Here is a 22,066-nt window from a genome sequence, read left to right as displayed (position 1 = left end):
TATAGTAAAAAAAAAAAATAAAGTCTCCTTTCAACCTTTGCAATCTTAAGGAATGGCCATCTGTTGTTTTTTTTTGTGGCTAACTAGTAACGAGGGTGCCATGTGACCAGCACAACGACCAATCACCTTTTCTTTTCTCCAGCAAATGTCCGGTACACATTAGAGCTTCCTGGAGCCAGAAACCCCCTGAAGATCTTGAGAGTAAAAATTCCAGTTTTCACCAGGATTCGAACCCAGGATCAACTATTCGGAAGCCAAATGCTTTACAGCTCAGCCACTGCGCCTCCTACATTGTAACTATAGAAATATCTAATATATAATACATACGTTACTTCAAAAAAGAAGATGATTACGTCCTACGCGTCATGCATTTAGTCATGCATATTAACCAATGACTTAAATTCTGCCAAGTCACTGGTTTTCCTGCCTAGATCAGGCAACCCATTCCATGCTCTAATAGCACTAGGGAAGAAGGAGCTTTTGTACAGATTTGTATATACTTTCACACTCATAATAATAATAATACTTGTCATACCACAAGAGGTTCTCGAGTCTACTGATCGCTTATTGTGCTGGGCTAGGCCTATTTTGACTGACAAAGCGTTAGATTGAATCGCCCTGATCTGTTGTTTATTGATAAAAAGAAAAAAAAAACATTATTGACATCGTCGTACCAATGCCTTAAAATATAAGAAAAACTGAAAAAAAAATGGGAACCTAGGCAGATTAAGCGTTTATGAAAGTTATCCAAAATAATAATATACCCCAATGTTATGTCAACTGAGGGGATAATGACAACTGACCTCACAGATACCTTCAAGGCCCTTAGCATTCCTAAGAATTATTCTCGTTACCTGTGAGAGGGCGGAATGGACATTCTCTTTACCTGTCAGAGGTAAGAGTGCAGACCCAGTTGAGACCTAAATATTTTTCCTCATCTCGTCTGGTCTTTTGAAATTTTCTTTTCTTCTTCTATACCTGTCTTCAATAAGGGCTTTTCCTTGGGTCCCAAAAGTGTTAGCCGGGTCTTTGGGAGAGCTCTCTAGCTGTCTGTTTAAAATACCTAGCTGCTACAAGATATTTTCCTCTATACTCTATAACAAAGTGGAAGAAATGGCGCCTGAGTTGATCTTTATAGTGCTTACTGGTGGGCACCTCTTTTACTCAATGAGGCATTCTCTCTCCAGCTCTTTTTTAATATATTTCTAGAGGATATTATGATGGAAACTCTAAAACTAGTTACTCATAGCATGAACGTGAACGGGCGGATTATTCCCAGTCTAAGGTATAGATCTCATTAGCCAAGAAAACATTATAAAGATGGCATTTACAATCACACGCACAACATTGCCATATTTAAATGAACTTTATGAACAGAAATGTCTAAGAAAAATCGGAAAAATCTTGGAAGACAACAGCCACCCGCTACATCATAACTACGTCAAGTCGTCGCGAAGTGGGCGACTTCGGTCAATCAAGACAAGAACAGAGCGGTACAAAAACTTGTTCGTACCTCACTCGGTCAGACTATATCAACGCCACTCGTTGATCAGGAAACATGAAAAGGACCAAGATGCCTGTGTGTAGTCGCTGAATGAACTCTTTATGTTGTGTCTGTTGTATTTATGTGTATGTTTCTGTTGTGTTGTATTTATATGAGAAAAGAGTCCTTGTGATCTCAACAAATTTCCATATGGATCAACAAAGCAGTCTTAGTCTTAGTCATTGGTCAATATGTAGACCAGGTGCAAAGACGTATCTCAAGACAGAATGGTGTAGCTACAGTTGTTGGCCTGGAAATTAGTGCTGAAATATTAATTATATTATACACATTCAATGAAGCGTTTAGTAATAATATAAGCTTGACATTCACATGTGTCGCAATGCAAGCCAATTAAAAATGTACACAGTTCGTATACACAATGTATTCTTTGAATAGGGTTACCAGGCACCATCACACCCAAAGGAGAAAAAAAAGGACGACAAAGCTTTATTGCTGTCTATTGGTGACTAAGTGCAATTATTCCAGAAAATATGAAGGGATAAAACTGATTGATGGATAGTATCCAATGTTAGTGAAAACGGCGGGCGTTTTTATACTTTGGACAATGCCTGCCGGACGGAGCACAAGACCCCAAATAGGAGAACGCCGCCTCTTTTTGCCGGAGGGTCCAAGGGCAGGCTTGAACTTTTCATCCACACATGTTTATGAGGCTTTCAATTCTCTTAACACATATAATATAGACAGAGATAGATAGATCTATATATAAATATGGATGGCACTATAATCTTCTCTGAGAAGTGTGTTTTAGTTAGACAGACGATTCTGTAAATGAAGACTTGAACCATTCACCCACACATGTCTATGAGGTTTGGGTTGAGACAGTGTCGACACGGGACATAACTCATGTAGAAAGTAGGAGAACGATGTTTACCCTTTTTTCCTGTGACGTCAAATACTAACAACTTTCTCTTAACTCTTTCTCTCCTAATTGACGATGCCAACGTTGATTTGACTCCCGTTAAACTAAATTGATTTTTGGATTTATAAACTTAAATTTGTGTTGTTTAAAATGAGCATGCTTTCTCCTATCATTTAATACCAAGTATAACATTTTCTGATGACAAACCGAAAAGTTATTGAAGTTTAATCAGAACAGGACAGTGAAATACAAATCAGAAAAACGAATAATACTATCGTAAAGAGAAAAATAATTACGGAGAGAGTTAAACAAGTAAGTTGTATCGAAACGAGGACATAACTCGCGTGGAAAATAGTAGAACGTTGTTTACTATTTCGAAACTGTGACGTTGGACACTGTCACGGATGGATGTGTATGTATAATCTATTTTTACAATTGCGCGAATGACCGGAAGTGTGTTAGTTGTCAGACACCTAGACGTATCCAGACTTAAGGTAGTTTCTATCCAGGTATAAGTATAAATATAATAGGAAAGCTGTCACAACTTTTACTTAAAAGTAGTTTAAATGGCCGACAAGAAAAAAAAAAAAAAAAAAGAAAGTTACAAAGACAGGTCAAAATCGGCCCCCGAAGGGGTCCACCCAGGCAGGTAAAAAGGCGGGTTTCAATATTTTGAGTAAGAATATCAGAATGAAATTCTATCAATGGCATATGAAGAGAAGAATGGAGAAAGACGGTTGACAGATCTTTTGTAGTGCCCCAACGGTCCAGCACACCAAGAAATAGGTGAAAGTGAAGGTGAAGTTGCATTTAAACCTGGCCTAATTGATGTCATATTATGGTTATCTAATTGTTTTGTAAAGGGTCAATCTCTTAATCAAAGCCTCAAAATAAAAGATATTTGCGTAAAAAAATAAAAACATTCTTTAGTTAATTGTAAGTGCATTGTTATTTGCTTATGGCCCTGCCCCCTCTCGTGATAATACAAAAAAAAAAAGTATTTATTAGTTGTTGTTTTAAATAATGTTCCACTTATATGCATATTAAATATTTTTTCTCTTTAAAAAAAAAACAACTAAACATTGTTTTGTAAATGTAGTACTTAGTATAATGAAACATACTTACTTTAACATAACATTAGTAAAATAAAATTGTCAAAAAATTTAAAATCGTTTGCGTAAATGTGTTACAAATATGATGCACAGTTATTTTCCATAATAAAAAGCTTCCCGTGTTTATCACTATTAATAGTGAATAGTTGTAAAAGTGGTGTATTTTTATGAAAAAAACTGCTCGTATACTTGATTTTAAAAATTAAACTTTTTCGCTTTCAGAAAAAAAAGTTGCCGTTGCATCAGAACTTTGAATGGTCTAAAATATTATGATGTTGAATTATTACTATCTTTTCTAGTTTACGAGATCTAAACGGGACGGACGGACGGACGGTCAGACAGACCACACAAAACTAATAGTGTCTTTTCCCCATTCGAGTGCGCTAAAATCAGTTGTATCTTCTAGCTCTAAATAACAGTCTAGATCCAGATGTATACGGTAATCAGTTGTTCTAACGTCGTAGAATTAGCTATGCTTTAATAAATGGTTCTGCTATTACTTTAAGACGACACGGTGTGTGCTTTAATAAATAGTTGTGCTATTAGTTTAACACGACACGGTGTGTGCTTTAATAAATAGTTGTGCTATTACTTTAAGACGACACGATGTGTGCTCTCTAAATAACACATTGCATCATGCTGTGACAAAGAACATACGACAGGCGAAAACAGATAAAACGACGCTACCTGCCTGGACAAGGCCCCAATAAATGTCAGGCTCTTTTCTCACTTGGCTCGAGGGGTTCGTAACGAAAGATTAATAAATACTAATAAACTCCACTAAGAAGCTCGAGCTATCCAGGAAAATATTATTAACTTTAATATCCTAAAAAATGCATAATGACTGCAACAATCTCAGAAATTATTAACCACACAAACACCAGTTCAGGAAGCAACGGACTACTTATTTCTCTCCCACACAAAGAAAATTCGCATTTAAAACCATCAAGTGTATACTGTTCACACTCATACCTTGGGTGATAAACAAAAGAATATAACTCTTTCATACCAAAATATCAACAAAAAAAAACAGCACATTCTTCTCTCCATACTTGCCCCCGACAGTAACATTTTCTTTGAAACTAAGAACCATAAAGTCTAATATGTTTAAACATATTTTGTTTTGTCAAAAACGTGTGTAATTTAGTCCTTTAAGATAAGATGAAAATGAGATGTTAACATAATAACTCTCAGCGTTTATGTCTAACGAATAATAAGTTACCATACAGGTTCACGAACAGACTCAAACCACAAGTAAAAGGCTTCTCTTAATAAGAGTACTGAAGAACTTGACATATGTCTCCAGTCACTATGTAGAAATTCTAGGGTTAGAGAAATGTTTAAGAATGTTTACAATGTAAGCCTATTAAATTTTAAATCGTAATGAAATGTCAAGGAAAATGATTTCACTAATGAAACAGAATGTCATACAAGTTGTCTTTTTTTTTATTTGAGCATCGATCGGGTTGCCTGACTCAGCCAGGAAAACCACTTACTTAGCAAATAGTTTGTCTCTTATTGGCAAGCACTACTAAATTGACTCATAGATATTAAAGAGAACGTAATATTATTCTTTTAAGAAACGTATGTAATAAATACTACAGGATTTAGATCTAAATGCAAATCGGCAAGTGTACGTTATAGTAGACCTCAACACTGACCTGTGACGTCACAACCTGTGGGCGGTTTAGAACAATAATAAAATACTCAGAAAGACACAAAGGACGTAACTATCTTCTTTTCTGAAGTAACATCTGTAATATATAAGATAAGATCAGAAGCGTCTAAAGAGTCACATAAAAATATAAATAGTAAATTTGGGACCTTTCTATATAGTGATGGTTGACGGGTCTGTCAAGTTTTAGATCTAGCAATAAATGGTGTAGTTCATTATTCTTAAAATTAATTATAACTAAATCTACCAAAAAGTCTTCACTTCTTCCAATTCTCCAACTAACCCTAACCTGCCAGAACAGTAGGTCATTCTTTCCCAAAGGAAATGCAGCGCTTAGGGTTCCTAGGGGTGATATCGTTACTTGTTAAAACAATTACAGTATGGATTATGTTTAATGGAAACCTTTGTAACTATATAGTGTTCCATAAGTAACCCAATAAAACATACTCAGCCCCAGGGATCACCGTAAACGGACAGCCCCTTAACGTGGTAGACCACTTCACATATCTAGGTAGTATAGTGTCAAAGGACGCCTCACTTTCATGGGAAGTTGATAACTGTCTGGCCAAGTAATGCAAGTAATATCAAATACAAGGCCGGTAGTGCTTTTGGACGCCTTCAGGTGAAAGTTTGGCGGAATAAATCGCCCCACCTGCCTAAAAAAATTAATGTCTACCAAGCGGTGTTTTTTTCAACCCTTCTATTTGGATATGACTACTTGAGCGCTTTCACCAAAGATGATCGCGCTCCAAACAGCGATGTCCTTGCGAACGCCGGTATGGACAGTATAGAGGGACTTCATATGGTCCGACAGTTACGCTGGATAGGGCACGAATCCCGCATGGGAGACGAACGTATGCGCAAAGGCAATCTTTTTTTTTTTTGGTGAGCTTAAAGGTGGTCGACGTAACAGAGGCGCTCCACGGAAACGCTTCAAAGACCAGCTTAGGCGCCAACTTGCCATAGTTAACTTGAAGAGAGCACCTGGTTGCATGCGGCCTCAGCAAGAGACAGCTGGAGGTCACTCACAAAGGCCGCGGGATACACATTTGAGACCAAAAGAAAATCCGCTGCTGAGGACAGACGCAAACGGCATGGAATGGGTTCCTAAATATTTTATACACATGTATTTAAACTCTTTTCATTTAGCCTGGGGTCCTGGGTTCGAGTCTTGGTAAAGACAGGAATTTTGAATTTCGGGATTTTTAGTGCGCCCCTGAGATTCTTAAAAATTCCGGAATTGAAATTCTCATTCATCACCAGGATTCAAACCCGGGACCTCTCGGTTAGGAAACCAAAAACCTTTCCACTCAGCCAACGCGCCTCTTTGCAGTGGTCGATGGAACACATATTTAGACCAGTTTGAGAAACACTGCCCTATACAAAAAGTGGTCGTTATCTTTCACCTCCGACCTCGAGGTACTAGAAAAAAATGTGTTTGTTGAATAAACGGCAAGAGCTTCCTGCTTGGGAGCATTGTATCTGATCAATGGAGCGTAAATTATATGAATCAACTAGTCATAGCGTCTACTTTATTCAAAATAAAACGTGTCGCAATGTCGGCCGTTAAAATGTACACAGATGGTTTATTCAATGTGTTTTCAAAATTTAATCACCATGTGATCTACAATGTTAATATTTATTCCATCATTGTAAAGTCTAGCCATCACAGTAGTCGACATCGTCCGTAATGTTGAATGGATACCTTTGCCTAGACGTTAAAGTCAATTCGAAAAGGATTTAATTAACAGGTAAAAACATAGTTTACAGTTAAACCAGTATCTGCTTTCCAATCACCGTCTTCAGATTCAAAATTTATAAATATTGATAAACAAAATGTCTTGAACAAGAATGTAAAAAAAAAGTATTAAAAAAAACGTTTCTTGGTAAACGGTTAGCGAGCAGGTTGTCATGTGGCCAGCACAACCACCAGCCTCCTTTACTTTCCCCAACTAAAGGCATGTACCCATTAGAGTTGGCTGGACTCAAAATCCCGAAACTTAAAATCCCAGTCTTCACGGAGAACCAAGGACCCCAGGTTGGGAAGCCAAACACTTAACCACTCAGACACCGCACCCCCGTGAAGAATGAGTTCTATTTATAGAACTCTATGCAACTCAGCCAGAGGATCAGACAGAAAATTTGATGGTTGAGTGTTTGTACCCACCTTGAAGACGTTATACGAATTCCAATGTCCGAATATTTTGTTGCCTACACGAGGTAGGAATGTAAACACTGGAAATAAAAACGTATTATTCTTGTAGACCAGATGGCGTGTGTAGCTGTAATAAGTATTACCTATATCCAGAACTCATTTGTTTAATATCTACGACGCAATATAATCGTATTCTTCTTACAAAAAAAGCCAGTCAGATATCAGATATGCTAATCAGTCCAGCGACTGGTGAAAAGACAATAGCAATGTTGAATGCACTGTTTTCATTGACGCCTCAAATGACATTAGTTTGATTTGATTGTTCTATATTGTGGCATGAATTGTCGTAGATTTACTTCGTTAATAGATTCATGCAACTGTCTGAGAGAGTAATAAAGTGTGACTTTTTTTGTTTTGTTTTGGTTGCCGGGAGAGGGACGGAATAGAATATCAGAATCATAAATAGCTACAATCAAGGGTGATTTATAGTTTTGACGTAGCCTAGTTTTAATGAGGGGGGGGGGGGGGTAATGATTCTCACCTCCTACTAAAATTAGGTGACAGTTATACGCATTTATTTTTCTCAGGATGTAGCTTGAATTCCTAGTAGGTTTAGTAAATTAATGGAGACCATTGACTTCTTTTTTTTTTTGGTTACCCCCTCACCCTTGAAGCGAATGGAATTTTGTATTGGAGGCAATGTGAGGGGCTTTAAACCTCAGGCCCCCATAAGCTACGCTGTCTCTCTCACATCCTCTCACTCTCTAACTCTTTTTTCTGTTTGTCTCTCTCTTCATCTGCCTCTAATTCTCTCTATCTCTTTCTCTCTGTCTCTCTGTCTCTCTCTTTCTTTGTCTGTTTCTGTCCCTCTCTCTCTCCTTATCCTTTCGCTTTCTCGTAAATAAAAGAAACATTAATGACGCAAAAAAATTGTGGGAATTCCCCTAATTTTCAAATTCATCAGCTTTTTCGTTAAGTCGAGTGCGTTAGAGACCTCGAAGATCTGATTTGGTTTTTAGGACGTGGCGTAATCATGTGTGCATTAATAACGGTTTGACAAAACAAACACACAAATAAAACATATTTTTGGCTTAAATTATTATTATAAATGATTATTCTTAGAATATTTCGTCTTAAAAAGTACAATCAGATTTAAATATATAGATTTTTATGTATTTTTTTCCCCTTTTTTTTTCTATTAAGAATTTTTAGGTTTTAATACTTATATTTAGGGTTTATTCTGTTTCTTAGAAAGAAAAAAAAACGTTTAAGACCAAGACAAAATAGGGAGAGTAAAATAGAGCGCAAGAGGCGGGTAGGGGAAGACGCAGAGATTGTAGAGAAAGAAGGTTTTGAAGTCTGAGATAGAGATGAGGGAAACAGTGAGAAATAAGATAAGACCATTTTTATTGGTTCAATCAAATGAAAATTCAGTTTGACTACAATTGAACACCTCAGTGTAACTACTGTATAATAGCAGTATAGATGCGGATAAATAACAGTATTCACATACGCAGGCGAATAAAGGAACCAGAGTACAAAGGACTTAGTTTAGTCTATAAACGCACGATAGTAAAAGAACTTTGAATTCGACAATTAGTGAGGTCACGGAGAGTGGGACTAAGTGTGTTCAAGTATTATTCCCTTAGCGATCTATAGGACAGATGATGTGAAGAAAAAATGTTTCTTTGGCCCGCTGTAAACGAGGATGTCATGTGGCCAGCACAATAACCAACCGCCGTTTCTTTTTCCCAACCAATGTCAGGTACCCATTAGAGACGGGTGGATTCAGAGGTGCCTTTAAGAACCCCTAACCTTAACCACAATTTGACTTACTCAAATGAATATGAGTATTTTTATCGCCGCGTGGTCATGTGGTATGCGCTCTGGACTGTCGTCTTTGTTGTTTGGGGTTCAATCACTGCCCGCCGATCTCTCCCTCTCCACGCCGTCCTGAGGGAGGTTAGGGCTACTATGTAATAATCTTCATATCTGAAGGAACATTCGAAACAGGTATAACAAACGAATTTACCATTATAAAGGGTTAATGTTATAATAGGCCTAAGATTGTGTAGTGTTTTTAATTGGGATTCGAGATATACATTGTTTAAAGAGGGTGTCAAAATGGGAGTAACTATACGTAGATAATTCGCTGCCAATAACTAGGTCAACATTCGAGATCTAAAGTGTACATAGAGTGTGAAGCCTTTTTTTTCTTTAAACCTCCACAAAGAGGAAGTAAAAAGGCCCTGAGACTTTGATCGTGTTTCCTAAACTGTGTTGCGCAAACCCCAGTGTTTCGCGAGGCCCGATTAGGTGTTCCGCGAACTGTTGAAGTAATTATCTAGTAGGTGAGTATATAAAGTAAATGCAGAAGACAAAAAAAAGGATATAATGAGTTTTTCTCGGTAACGGATAAATATTATTACATCACTGAGAATTTTAAACTGGTGTAGATTTTGGCTTTGAAACAAAGATATAAAGATTATTGTTAAAGCTTATATCATGCTCAGAGCGCTTTGGACCAATCTCTTTTGTGGACCAGTGAGGGGGGGGGGGGGAGGGGGTATCTAGGTGGTGGTTTTCCGTGCTGTCTTTAGGCGCTCAGTCAACACAACTCTGCCCGAGTCAGGTGTCGTACCTCGATCCCCCTTCTAGCCAAGCCAAGTCAAGTTCAAGCGCACTTGGCTTCTCTTCCCACAACCATTCAATTATTTATGGTCGAGTGTTTCTGAAGAGCACCGCACTATTTAAAAAAAGATATAGTTTTGTATTTTACTTCAGTTTCTTACAAACTATTGTGTACGAAGTCTGATTTTTCTTATTATCTTGCAACAAAGTCAAAGTCTAGAAACAAAATTTTAGAAATCTGGCCAATATCGTGATTGATTGCTTTTACCTTTACCTTAACCTATCCCTTGGTCTGTTGGACCGTTGGGGCACTATGCAAGATTGGTCGACCGTCTTTCTCCATTCCTCTCTGTCTTTTGGCTTAGAACCTCTTTTAATAGCAGGCCCGTCCATCGCTTTCTTTGTCTGCCTCTTCTATTTTTTTCCTGGTACTGTTTCCTGAAGGAAGGTCTTTGTGAGCATCGAAGATCTTGTAATATGGCCATTGAGTTTTAGCTTTCGTTTTTTTTTACGATAGTCTTCATGGGGTCCAATCGCTGCAGTAACCTACTGCTTATCTCTTGGTTTGTGATGCGGTCTTTAAATGTGATACCTAGGATCCTTCTGTAGCATCTCAATTCCATTGCCAGGATCCTCCTCTCTAGCTCTGCAGTCAGTGTCCAAGACTCACAAGCATATAAAAATGTGGCCATGACCAGGGAACGCATCAGTCTGACTTTGTTGCAGAGGGCTAAGCCTTTGTCTTTCTTAAGTTTTGAAAGGGCTGCTGTGGACTGTGCTATTCGAGCCAGAAGTTCAGGTTTCGTTTCCTCATCTGAGACATTAGCTCCGAGGTATTTGAAGCTGCTAACACTAGTCAGCTTATGACCTCCAATACTGATGCCCCTTTTAAAGCCCTGTTGGCTTTTTGGTCATAATTTATTGTTTTTTTCGGCATCTGTTTGCATACCATATGCTGCTGAAGTCTTGTCAATGCACATCACCAAGTCAGCTAGTTCTTCTTCTGTCCCTGCTAGGCCATCAATGTCATCTGCGAAGCACGAGTTAGTAATTTTTCTTCCTACAGTACCTTCATAGCCCTCAAGAGCATCTTCCATTATCTCTTTAAGGAACATATTGAAAATGTTGGTGAAAGTAGGCAGCCTTGTCTTACTCCCAACTGGGGTTTTAAACCAGTCCCCAATATTATCGTTGAGGTACACCGCACTGGTGGCATCCTTGTTAAGGTTCTGGATAACTTTGATTATGTTTTTATTAATGTTGATTTTTTCCATTGTCGCCCAGATTGCCATACTCGGTCAAAAGCTTTCTTGAAATCAATAAAGACATAAAAAAAGATTATCTTGATGTTGAGATATTTTTCACACAGTATTCTGACAGATACGGATATGAAATATGATCTTTAAGTATATAATGTAATTAAATTTAATCTTTTTTTTAAACCCCTTGTGTGTATTTTATTATAGGTATAGTTCTATATTTAAACATAGCAACCATGGCTAAATTTATAATATGGTTTAATCATTAGTACAGTAGTACCGTTTAATTTAAACCAATAGGAAATGATCCAACCTAAAAATTAAACAAAGTGCTTCGTTGAATCGGAGTACGAAGTATTCGTAAATAAAATTATGGGAAACACCGGCCAATGCGTATAAAATCTTACAGGTTATACATATGAATAGACCTATTGAGTTTCCGAATGTTGTTGCAACTTTATAAAAATAAGCTGTGACAATTTGTTACCAATTCTGTTTTTTTTTTTTTTAGCTATGATGTTTGTGTCGGGGAGGGTGGGGAAAAGTAGCGAAGACCTTACCACAGATTTGTGTGTGTGTGTGTGTGTGTGTGTATCTGTGTGTGTGTGTCTGTGTCTGTGTCTGTTTCTGTGTGTGTCTGTGGGTGTGTCTGTGGGTATGTCTGTGGGTATGTCTGTGTCTGTGTGTGTGTGTGTGTTATGTGCTTATGTGTCTTAGATCTAGTTATCTTGAATTTTGTTTTGTTTTCTGTGCTCTAGTTTAAATTAAACTTAACTTTTTGTCCCCTCAAATATGATTACAATATGCTGTTTTCAGTACGAATCTAATGAAGTCTTACTCTGACCGACAGGCTAAGTATGCTTAGCGTGGCTACCTAGAAGGGGGCTCCAGGTTCGACACCCGACTCGAGCAGAGTTGTGTTTACTGAGCGCCTAATGACAGCATGATAAACCAACTCCTAGGTACCCCCTCCCCAACTTTTACAAAAGCGCTATTTAAAAAATTCTTAAACTGTTTGATATTTCTTTAAGAAACTTTCGACATATATCAAACACCCCCCCCCCCAACAGTTTCATTGCCCTGGACATTCTTAATGATAAAGTTATATGGAAAATTTCCCTTTTAAGAATCATGAGGTCTATAGGGCAGATGATGTTAAGAATATTTATAGTCCTAGAGGAACTTTGCCTTACATAACAATACTTCATACGAGCAATCGAGTTATTCGATAGCGCCCAAAATATGTTCTCATAACACAGCTTGACTTAAACATGACTTACAGATTTCCTCATTACGTAATGCAACGTTGAGATTGCAACATTGTGTCATTATTATTATTTTCTTTTAATATATCTCTCATCTTTATTTAAAAAAAAAAATGAAATTCTCAAGAAAAAAAATCAGTGTTTATTTTAAAAGTGTATAGCTATTTTTAATTATGATCATTATGTTGTATATATATTTCTATCAAACGAGAAGAACGGGAGTAAAAGAACTGTTAACCAACTTGGTCGAAATTATTGACGGAAAGTTTCGAAAAGTGAAATAATATTTTAGTTCTTGGTTTTTTTAAAACAACAAAAAAAAATGCCTTTATCTAGAAGGGAGATGAATGCTAGAGAAGCCAACGATGGGGAGGAAGAAATAGAGACTTTAGCAGAACTCATGTTTCTATTAACACTTGTAACGTATTCAGACCTAGCAGAAGCGGAGGGAAAATTCCGTCGCTTAATGCAGCGCTATAGGGGAGACGCCAGTGATTGGAGCAAACATTGTACAGCGGGATACGAGTTGTACGTATTTTTATTGTCTATAGCCAATGTGTTTTAATTCTTTGATTCTGAAGATTATTGATTACTTAAAACACTGATGTGACCAGCATATTTTTTTCCACATATAATGCAGACATAGGTTAGTCTAGAGGGAGAGCCTTGGATCTGAGTCTCTTCACAAGCTCAGGATATAATATTAGAGATTCTACCATCTGGCATGCGGGTGACCTGTTCAAGCCAGCGTAGTCTTCCCTGTGCCAGGAGAGCATAGATGTTGTGCGTATTGGCCAATTAAAAAAAAATCCTGATTGGAGACATGATCCCTCCAAGAAGTTTCTGCAAACGAGACATGAGAACCGCAGATATCAATGACAGTGTGTGGGAGGAAGATAGCCTAAGACCGGACAGCATGGAGACAAACTTTGCGTGTTGTACGATCCTCGAGGAGAGCAACAGACATGAAGCGACCTTAGTCAAGAGAAAGACAAAGAAAGTTGCCCTGTCAGCTAGCCCTTAAAAAAGATGCACGCACTTGCACGAACTGTGGCAAAGTCTGCAGGTCTAGAATTGGCTAGATTAGTCAAACCAGATTCTGCCCCATCTCGAGAAGAAACAAAAAACCATTGATTTATCTGGGCGTATCCATTGTCTTTAGAGACAGAGGGAGCCATATATATGGAGCAGTAAACGCCGTCGTCAGTGGTGGTGGAGGTGGGTCTTATTGTATTTTCGTCGTCTTTAGGCTTGGTCCGTCATATCTGTGTCCTGAGACCTTCTTTAGTGCTATCCGAGTCTTTTTAGACCGCACGGTCTATGGGGCGAATGATTTTAAGGTCACCTGTAGCCAACGGTTAACGAGGGTGTTATATGACCAGCTCAACGATCAACTATTTTCACTTTAACCCGACTACCTAAGTCTACACCAGTGTAACTGCGTTAAGATTCTTTTATTTGTTTTTTTCTAATGCAGGACTTCTAGTTTATTGTGTGAGAAAGGTAAAGACCTTGCAATAGTTTGTTCCTATATCATAACTGCCTATTTAAAGCATTTTAAGACATTCTTTTGAATCAAAAGTTTAAAGAAGTTTTCAAAATGGCCCGTAGACATTTTTAAGACCACAAAGTACTCACGTCCGACTTAAAGACTAAGTATTCTTTGTCAAGGCTGTTCATCAACGACTAACTACATATGATTAGCTCTCCAAATATGACTTAATCTTTACAAATGACTTGATCTCTAGATATGAATTGTTCTCTAGATATGAATTGATCTCTAAATATGACTTGTTCTCTAAATATGACTTGTTCTCTAATTATTATATTTTTTAAAATATGACTTTATTTTTAATATGACTTGTTTTAAACATATACATTTCTCTCTAAATGTTACTTGCTTTATAAGTAGGACCAATTCTCTAAATGTTACTTGCTTTATAAGTAGGACCAGTTCTCTAAATCTGATTGGCTTTCTAAAATGATCTAGATCGGACTTGAAAAATAAATAACTGACTTTTCTGTAAATATTGCCTTTTTGTTTACTTTTGTATTATTGTTTTCTAACATTTTATTTTGCTCTATAAATATTTCATTCACTTGGGAATAATATATACATGTAGCAGTAATTTTTTTTTGACAGCTGTACGTGAATACGTACACACAAAATGCAAGCACTGTAAGGTATTATCTAGCTACAATGCTGTGGGCACTTTTATGTACTATGCCTTGAATTGAGCACCGTATCTCATTTTTTTTTTAAATTTACATTTTATTCTTTCACAGTTATAATCGTCAATTCCTCCTACAAAATGACAAAATCAGTTTAATTCTTTTGATTTTCCCGCCTAGACAAGGCAACTTACTGCACGATCATGGATCTTCGAGCTGCATTTTCAAAGTAGGTCAACTATAATAAAGTAGGTCAATTAAAAAGAAGGTCAATCAGCTTTATACAAAATTTAAAACGTATTTTATGTATGCGTTAGTATGTGTGTGTGTGTTTTTTTCGCATGTTGCGTATGTGTTTGTTTTTTTTGGTACATTAACAGTTCACCGTTACAGAAGTGTAAGAGAAGTGGTAAAGCTTCCGATACTAGAGTCTCAGGTTCAAATCTCAGTGAGTACTGGGTTTTGGACTTTCGAAATTTTATACGACGAACTTGGTCAAGCGAATTCTAATGTGAAAGTTAATAAGTTTGGTCGTCGTGCTAACCAAGTGACATTTTATCACAGATTTTATTTTAGATCGTCTGCCCCAAAGATTGCTAGATCTGAAACGGCAGGCTCTTCTTACAGTGCTCTAGAGTACACATTAAAATAATAGCTTTTATATATGGTCTTATCTCATTTGTGAACCAGTGGGGGGAGGGGGTATCTGGGAGAAGATTTTCCGTGTTACCTTTAGGCGCTCAGTAAACACAGCTCTGCTCGAGGACAACCTCGAACCCCCTTCATCAATATTTTCAGAATGAATGTAATAATAGGCGCTGCACTTCACGTGATAATATGAAAACCTACTTATTAATTGTTGTTTTAAATTATGTCCAACTTATATGCATACTAAATAGATTTTTTTCTCTTAAAAATTAAATATTATTCTTGGGTAAATTGAGTAGTTAGTAGGACAGAAGTTACATAACGTAACAAATGTAAAAAAAAAAAAAACAACAAGCTACTTTAGCATAGGTGTGTTACAATATGATACATCACAGCCTCCCCTACTAAAGAGCATCCAGTGTTTGTTACTATTAATAGTGAATGGTTGTAAAAATGGTGTATTCTTATGATAAAACTGCTTGTATAAGTGATTTTAAAAATTAGATTTTTCGCTTTTAGAAAAGAAAAAAGTAGCCGTTGCATCAGAATTTTGAATGGACTAAAATATTATGATGTCCGATTTTCACTATCTTTTCTAGTTAACTAGATCTAAACGGGACGGACGGGCAGACGGACAGACATTTCACATAGTCTTTTCCCCTTTCGGGGGCTGCTAAAAAACAGGCAAAATATTTTTGTAAAAATCCTTTAAAAAATAACAAAACAAAGCTTATCAAAGATGAAGAACTCCACACTTAGAACTTTATTTTTCTGAAATGTAGAAGTTATTTTCCTTATTGTATGTACTAAATTAGAGAAATAATATTACCCACGATTGATTGACTAATTAGTTAATATTTTATTGATTAATGTATTGTCTACACTAAAAGAATAATAGTGCAAAGTTTTAACTTGATCTTAGAATGCATGTTGGTGAAGTATCGTGTAGAAACTTTATTCCAGACAGACAGACAGGGTGAGCTGATATAAGCTTTGTATTAAGTGTAATCTAATGGTTATGTTAACATTTGTCTAGGTCTTGCAGGGCGCGCTCTTTGAGCGTTATTATAGACCAGGACCTTTACCAGAACATTTGCAAAGAAGAGTAGAGATTACCTATGCTCAAGGAGATTTGAATGCTTCAGGTGACTAGACTAATAACTAGTATCGCGCTATTAATGTAAGTAGGCACATTCAGACTTCAGGTCCAATTGACATAAAAGCCAGGCGCAAGTGGGCATTGCAGTATAGAGAAAAATTTGTAACACTGTCCCTTTATAAAAATGTATTTGGTAATATCTCATTTAGCAAAGTGTTGTAGCATAAATTATTGACCCAAAATAAACCTAGAAATAATCAATTCAATGTAAAATTGTTGGGTGCATAGTGAATACATAGGAATGCACGAATCAAGCTGTTGTTTTTTTTCCTTTTTTAGTCTAAACTTTTTTTTCTTAGAATTGTTTGCATTATCGTGAAGTTTAATAAAATGTTAAACTCTTTTACCTCCCTTGAGTTATTTTTACCTATGCGGTGGTTTCGACAATAAGCGAGGAATAAAAGATAATGTTCTCAACTACCTGACATATTTTATCCTGTAATAGTTATAATTATTTGTTATATCGCTACTGTGTCGCGGTTTCTGGTATTGCATTCTCCACTTCCATCAATTTCCACATGACCCGATAGGTCAAGGTCAAATTACCTCCCAGGCAATCCTAAATCATGTGCTTCCACCGTTTTTTTAGGCAGTCCAGTTCCAGCCTCATACTCCCACCTTATTTCTGTCTCCTGTCTGCTCCAAATCTTCCGCTGATTCCGATTTCCCGATCTAATTTTATATGACATGCAAAAGAATAGAGGGTTGGCAAGGTTAAGGGTGCAAGGTCAAATTGAGAGAGAAAAAGATTTTAAAATAATTGAACTTCAATGACTTTTTGGTACGAATTGTTAAACATTTCGATTTTTTTTCCCCTTAGCAACGAATACTCCTCACTGCGTCAGGAATCTTAGTTCTACTGAGACAGCTGTATCAGCTGTGCTCTATTTGTAAGTAATATTACATCTCTAAACATATTTCTCATAATATCTGAATTCTAAACTCTTTTAAAAGCCCGTTACATTTATCTCTTTCTCTCTCTCTTTTCTCTCTCTTTCTCTTTTTTCTCTCTCTCTTTCTCTCTCTTTCTCTTTTTTCTCTCTCTCTATCTCTCTCTTTTCTATCTCTTTCTCTCTTTCTCTCCTTCTTACTCTCTCTCTCTCTCTCTCTCTTTTCATCTCTTTCTCTGTCTATATTATTTCTTTTTTTTTCTTTGTGGTCGTTTGGTGCTGGTGAGCAATTGAACTAAAAGACTTCACTTAAAGGGTACACAACCTGTCATTGTGTTGGTCTTCTAATTATGCATAAAAAAACTTTGTCTTCTCTATTACAGCCCGCCTCTAACCTCTTGTCACATCTACACCAACAGTGGTCAACAACAAGAAGTTCAACCAATATTTGGTGCGGCAGCCCCAACGGTAGAAACTTGTTTTGCTTTTAAAAAAAAAAAAAAACACAATTTTTCTAATTAATCTTTTTGTTTTAATATTTTTTTTTTTTACTATAATTGCTTCATTTAATTGTTTATCTTAAAGAAAATTTTTTTTAGACCATTTGTGCTCAATACATTTGTTTTGTTTTTTTTTCACTTGTAAAAATGTTATACTATAAGATTCCTTTTATTTGGATGATAATGCATTGTTGTCTATAGTTCTGACTCTCTGGGTGAGTAGGGCGGTAACAGCAGGTTACTATTTGGTCTAGAGTATCCGTTAAAAGTGGCTTATGCAGATACGGTTTAATGATGTGAATTCGGCTTTTTTTTTTTTTATTTTCGTGTTTTTTTTTTTGTGTTTTTGTTTTTGTTCCTGTGCAATGGTTCCCTGTGAAAGATTTAGGGAATTGTTTTGAGAGCATGGGACAAAGAGATTTGAAAAACAAAAACGTTGAGTTTTTAATGCGGCATTGGAGATACAACATTGGACATACAACATAGGACATACAACATTTGACATACACCATTTGACATACAACATTGGACATACAACATTTGACATACAACATTAGACATACAACATTAGACATACAACATTTGACATACAACATTAGAGATACAACATTGGCCATACAACATTGGACATACAATTATTGGACATACAACATTGGAATACAATTATTGGACATACAACATTAGACATACAACATGGGACATACAACATTGGAGAATGCAGATCACACAATACAGAGTAAACCTTAACTCGACAATAGCTATTGCAGCATAGAGCGTCTACTATAGAATAGGGGAGGGGAGGAGGTTCGTGGAGCTCATTTGTGATCACCATCAACAGTTGACGCCCAACTAAACGTTTACCTAATGGAGTAGCCTCTAGCTTGATACTCTGATACGTAACTAAACAACAACTAATAAAATTAGTCTTGGAGTCCGAAGATCAGTGAGGAATGCAGTATTTCCCGAGGCTTCGCAGTCCCAGCTGTGACCTACATATTTTGCCACAACCAGGACAAGCATTACCATTGTCCTCAGGTGTTCGATTTAGATTTTCTTTTCGCCGTCTGCGTTTGTCCTCGGCAGCAGATTTTCTTTTAATCTCAAATGTGTATCTTGCGGCCTTCATGAGTGACCCCCAGCTGTTCTAGTAACCATGGAAACAAAAAAGATATTCCAGATGTTTAAAACAAGTATCTTCTTTAGAGTTCTTCGACAGTTAAAGAATTGAGTTCCGCGGTAAATAAAAATGTCTGACAATTTGTGAATTTGAATATTCTCTTGTAAACTTTGTATTTGTTTTATAATGTCTGTATTTTATTAGAAAAGCTAAGATAACTTGTTCAATGTTTTACTCAAAACGCAAGGGGCATTCTTTTCTGTTTTGATCAAATGAATCCTACGGCGAGTATTGATTACAAAATAATATATGACTAGACTGTTTGACGAGCCATTGCTGTCCATTTTGTTTTTATTCCATGACTCTAGGTACACAACCTGCACAGATTGGATGGTGAAAATGAAGATGACGCAGAAGAAAATTCGATAACATGAACAAGTTTTGGTGTCAGCAGTTGCTAAACTAAGGGGACAGTTACCTGCGAAGTCACTACATCTCTATTGGTCCTATCAGGCATAACACCGAAAAGCAGTTACTTGCCAGAGAACGAGCTTGGAGCAGCCCTACAAGTCATGGTCAATCAGAGTTGATCTCAGATAAATAGTAAAGACACCCGGCCTATAAGTCAAACACAAGTTGGATAGAAAATTGTATTTGTTCTAAAAATGATTTACTGTATCGGTTGTCGTTCTTGTGTTTACAAGTGCCTCTAACTCGTCCGTACGGATGTGTTTACGAAATGTTAGAGATGTGTGTTGTGTAGTCATTTAGTGTATTTATACCAAGTGGACATGATTTTCTATTCTATTTTGTTATATTCACAAGAGTATTATAGCCAGAAGTCTTAATTAAATGAAATTGAATACACTTACACAAATCTTGATTGGAAACTGCTATTATTTAGTTTTAGTGTCATTTTCTTTTATATATTGAGTCTTTCATGCTTGATGCAACTAGTCTTATCATTTTTGTAGACATTAGTAGGAAAGGTTTTCTATTATTTCACATCTTGGCACTTTAAATTTAAAACATAAGTAAGCATACTTTATGCGCATACTCTCTAACTATTTTTAAAATCTGATTAAGTACAATAATTTCTGGTAGACATTAAGAACTTTCACTGGATCACCACTTATGATGTATAATGTAACTTGTTTGGGATAGTAGCCTGAATATTGTTATGGAAAATAAAAGTTCCTTCCTGGTGGCTCCGACATTATATTTAAACAAATTGTTGACTTTTAACTGGAAAATTTATTGGGAATGTAAATGGTGGTATGGTAGATGAAAATGTGTGGGTTTGTATATTTGTGAATACACAAGTGGTGTTCTTGTGGGAATATGGGTATGTAGGTAATGGTGCGATTTTATGTACGCGGAATGACAGTTTGTGGGATATGTATGTATTCTTCAGTATTACAGTACTAATAGCTTTTTAATTGTAAATGTATTTGACCTAATGGAATTATTTACATGAAATAAATGTTGGGCTTGTATTAGGATGTATTTGTATATGTTCGTGGGTAGTTACCTAATTCGTTGGACTGTGCCCTCAGAAGTCTTCGACACCTTGTTTTGTAGCCCTGTGGGATATGTACAAGATAATTGTGTGTATGTTTGGTATGTGGGTGCGGTCATGCATGGGTTAGTGTGTAAACATTGGTGTGTATTTACTTTATTTATTCTTGGTTAGTTATCCTTTAGTTGTTGATACGCTAATCCTTGCATCATTTGATCTGTCTCTGATGGTTTCAATATTGAAATGAAGCGTGGTCGAGAGGCTAAGTGCGCTTGAACTTGGCTTGTCTTGGCTACCTAGAAGGGGGCTCCAGTTGCGTTTACTGAGCGCCTAAAGGCAGAACGGAAAACCAACGGACCAAAGCGCTCTGAGAAAGCTATAAGCATGAAAGTAGCGCTATATAAAAGCTATAATGATAATAATAATAATGACCCCTTTATTAAATTAACATGCAAAATGTCTATAAATGTCAATTATGTCACCTTGAAAACGCTGATAACGAGAAGCCTATATATCTGGAATGTTCATTATTTCTTAAAGTTGGAAGCACTGTAAGAGACTTGTTAAAAGCCAACTGTGGCAGCTATGTCAATCTAAACTTGTTTTGAAATAAGTCATCAAAGTTAATAAATAAAATGATCTTTCATTTAAAAAACATTAATGATATGGTTGTCATAAATGAAAATAAAAAACATTTAAAAAAAAACTCACAAATGGTATGGTCATACCACATACATTCGTTATGTAATTTAGTGGTTCCCCTACAGTAGTGGACAGACTATCATGTACCGGTAGAGCCTCATTCTAGAGGGATACCCCAGACCGTCTAGAACGCAAATAAGGTGGTAGTCTCATTGGTGGTAGAGGGGCTATCCCTTTTCTCGCTTGGGACGCCCTTCTTCCAGAGCCAATGATTTCTCGCTGTTCGAATCCCTTTTCTTCATATCTCCACATAGTGCAGAAATATTTGGCGTACCGTCTTCTTAGTCTGGATCTAGAGGCCTATCAGCAAACTAGAATCTTCTATAGCATAGCTCTAGATCCAGTATTCTAGTATAAACTTTTGCTGTAGTTTCTTAAGTGTTGCCTTGTCTGGATCTGTATTACCAAACTAGAATTCTATATACTCCGAGCAGATTTATATAGGCACCTTCATTTATGACTATGACTTCCCAGTGGTCAGCAGCAATGGGGAAACGAGCTCATGTGTCTGTGACTGGTGTAGCCTCTTGTAATTGTGTATTCTCACTATGATACTTTATTAGTATGTATTTTGGTATAAAAGAGGGGCAGCTGATAAAATTCAAGAGAGAGACTTAGATACCGGCGTGGGTACATTGAATAGTTAAATCAGTATAATCGAATGGGTTAAGAGAATGAATATATCGTCGTTATTATTGTAATAGTATTGTTATATCTGTAGACATTTATATTGTGTTTGTGGTTTGTATTTTTTTCTACAACTTTACACTAAATGATGAGTTATGGAGCTTTTAAATATTTGTAACAAAAAAATAAAGTTCATTTTGTTCATTTAAAAA

At 36.6% G+C, this 22,066-nt stretch overlaps 2 protein-coding genes across 2 annotated transcripts in view; one reads left to right on the top strand and one right to left on the bottom strand.

The window, feature by feature from the left end:
• LOC129923984 (heat shock 70 kDa protein-like) overlaps positions 1 to 7,741 on the bottom strand; it is a 29,303-nt gene extending 21,562 nt beyond the window's left edge. Inside the window, exons 1-2 of the mRNA XM_056017469.1 lie at positions 7,378 to 7,741; positions 536 to 623 (exon numbers count right to left, since the gene is read on the bottom strand). The gene's annotated coding sequence lies outside the window, so the exon portion shown is untranslated. The remainder of the gene's footprint in view (positions 1 to 535; positions 624 to 7,377) is intronic.
• Positions 7,742 to 12,743: 5,002 nt separating this feature from the next.
• On the top strand, positions 12,744 to 22,066 carry LOC129923948 (cysteine dioxygenase type 1-like). The gene is made up of 6 exons (XM_056017266.1): positions 12,744 to 13,048; positions 14,807 to 14,921; positions 16,377 to 16,485; positions 17,320 to 17,389; positions 17,773 to 17,857; positions 19,375 to 22,066. The coding sequence occupies exons 1-6, from the start codon at positions 12,843 to 12,845 to the stop codon at positions 19,438 to 19,440; spliced, it is 651 nt and encodes a 216-aa protein (XP_055873241.1). The 5' UTR covers positions 12,744 to 12,842; the 3' UTR covers positions 19,441 to 22,066.

This window comes from Biomphalaria glabrata, chromosome 18 (genome assembly GCF_947242115.1).
Source record: "Biomphalaria glabrata chromosome 18, xgBioGlab47.1, whole genome shotgun sequence".
NCBI classification, from domain to species: Eukaryota; Metazoa; Mollusca; class Gastropoda; family Planorbidae; genus Biomphalaria; species Biomphalaria glabrata.
This window is presented reverse-complemented; position numbering and strand designations above follow the sequence as displayed.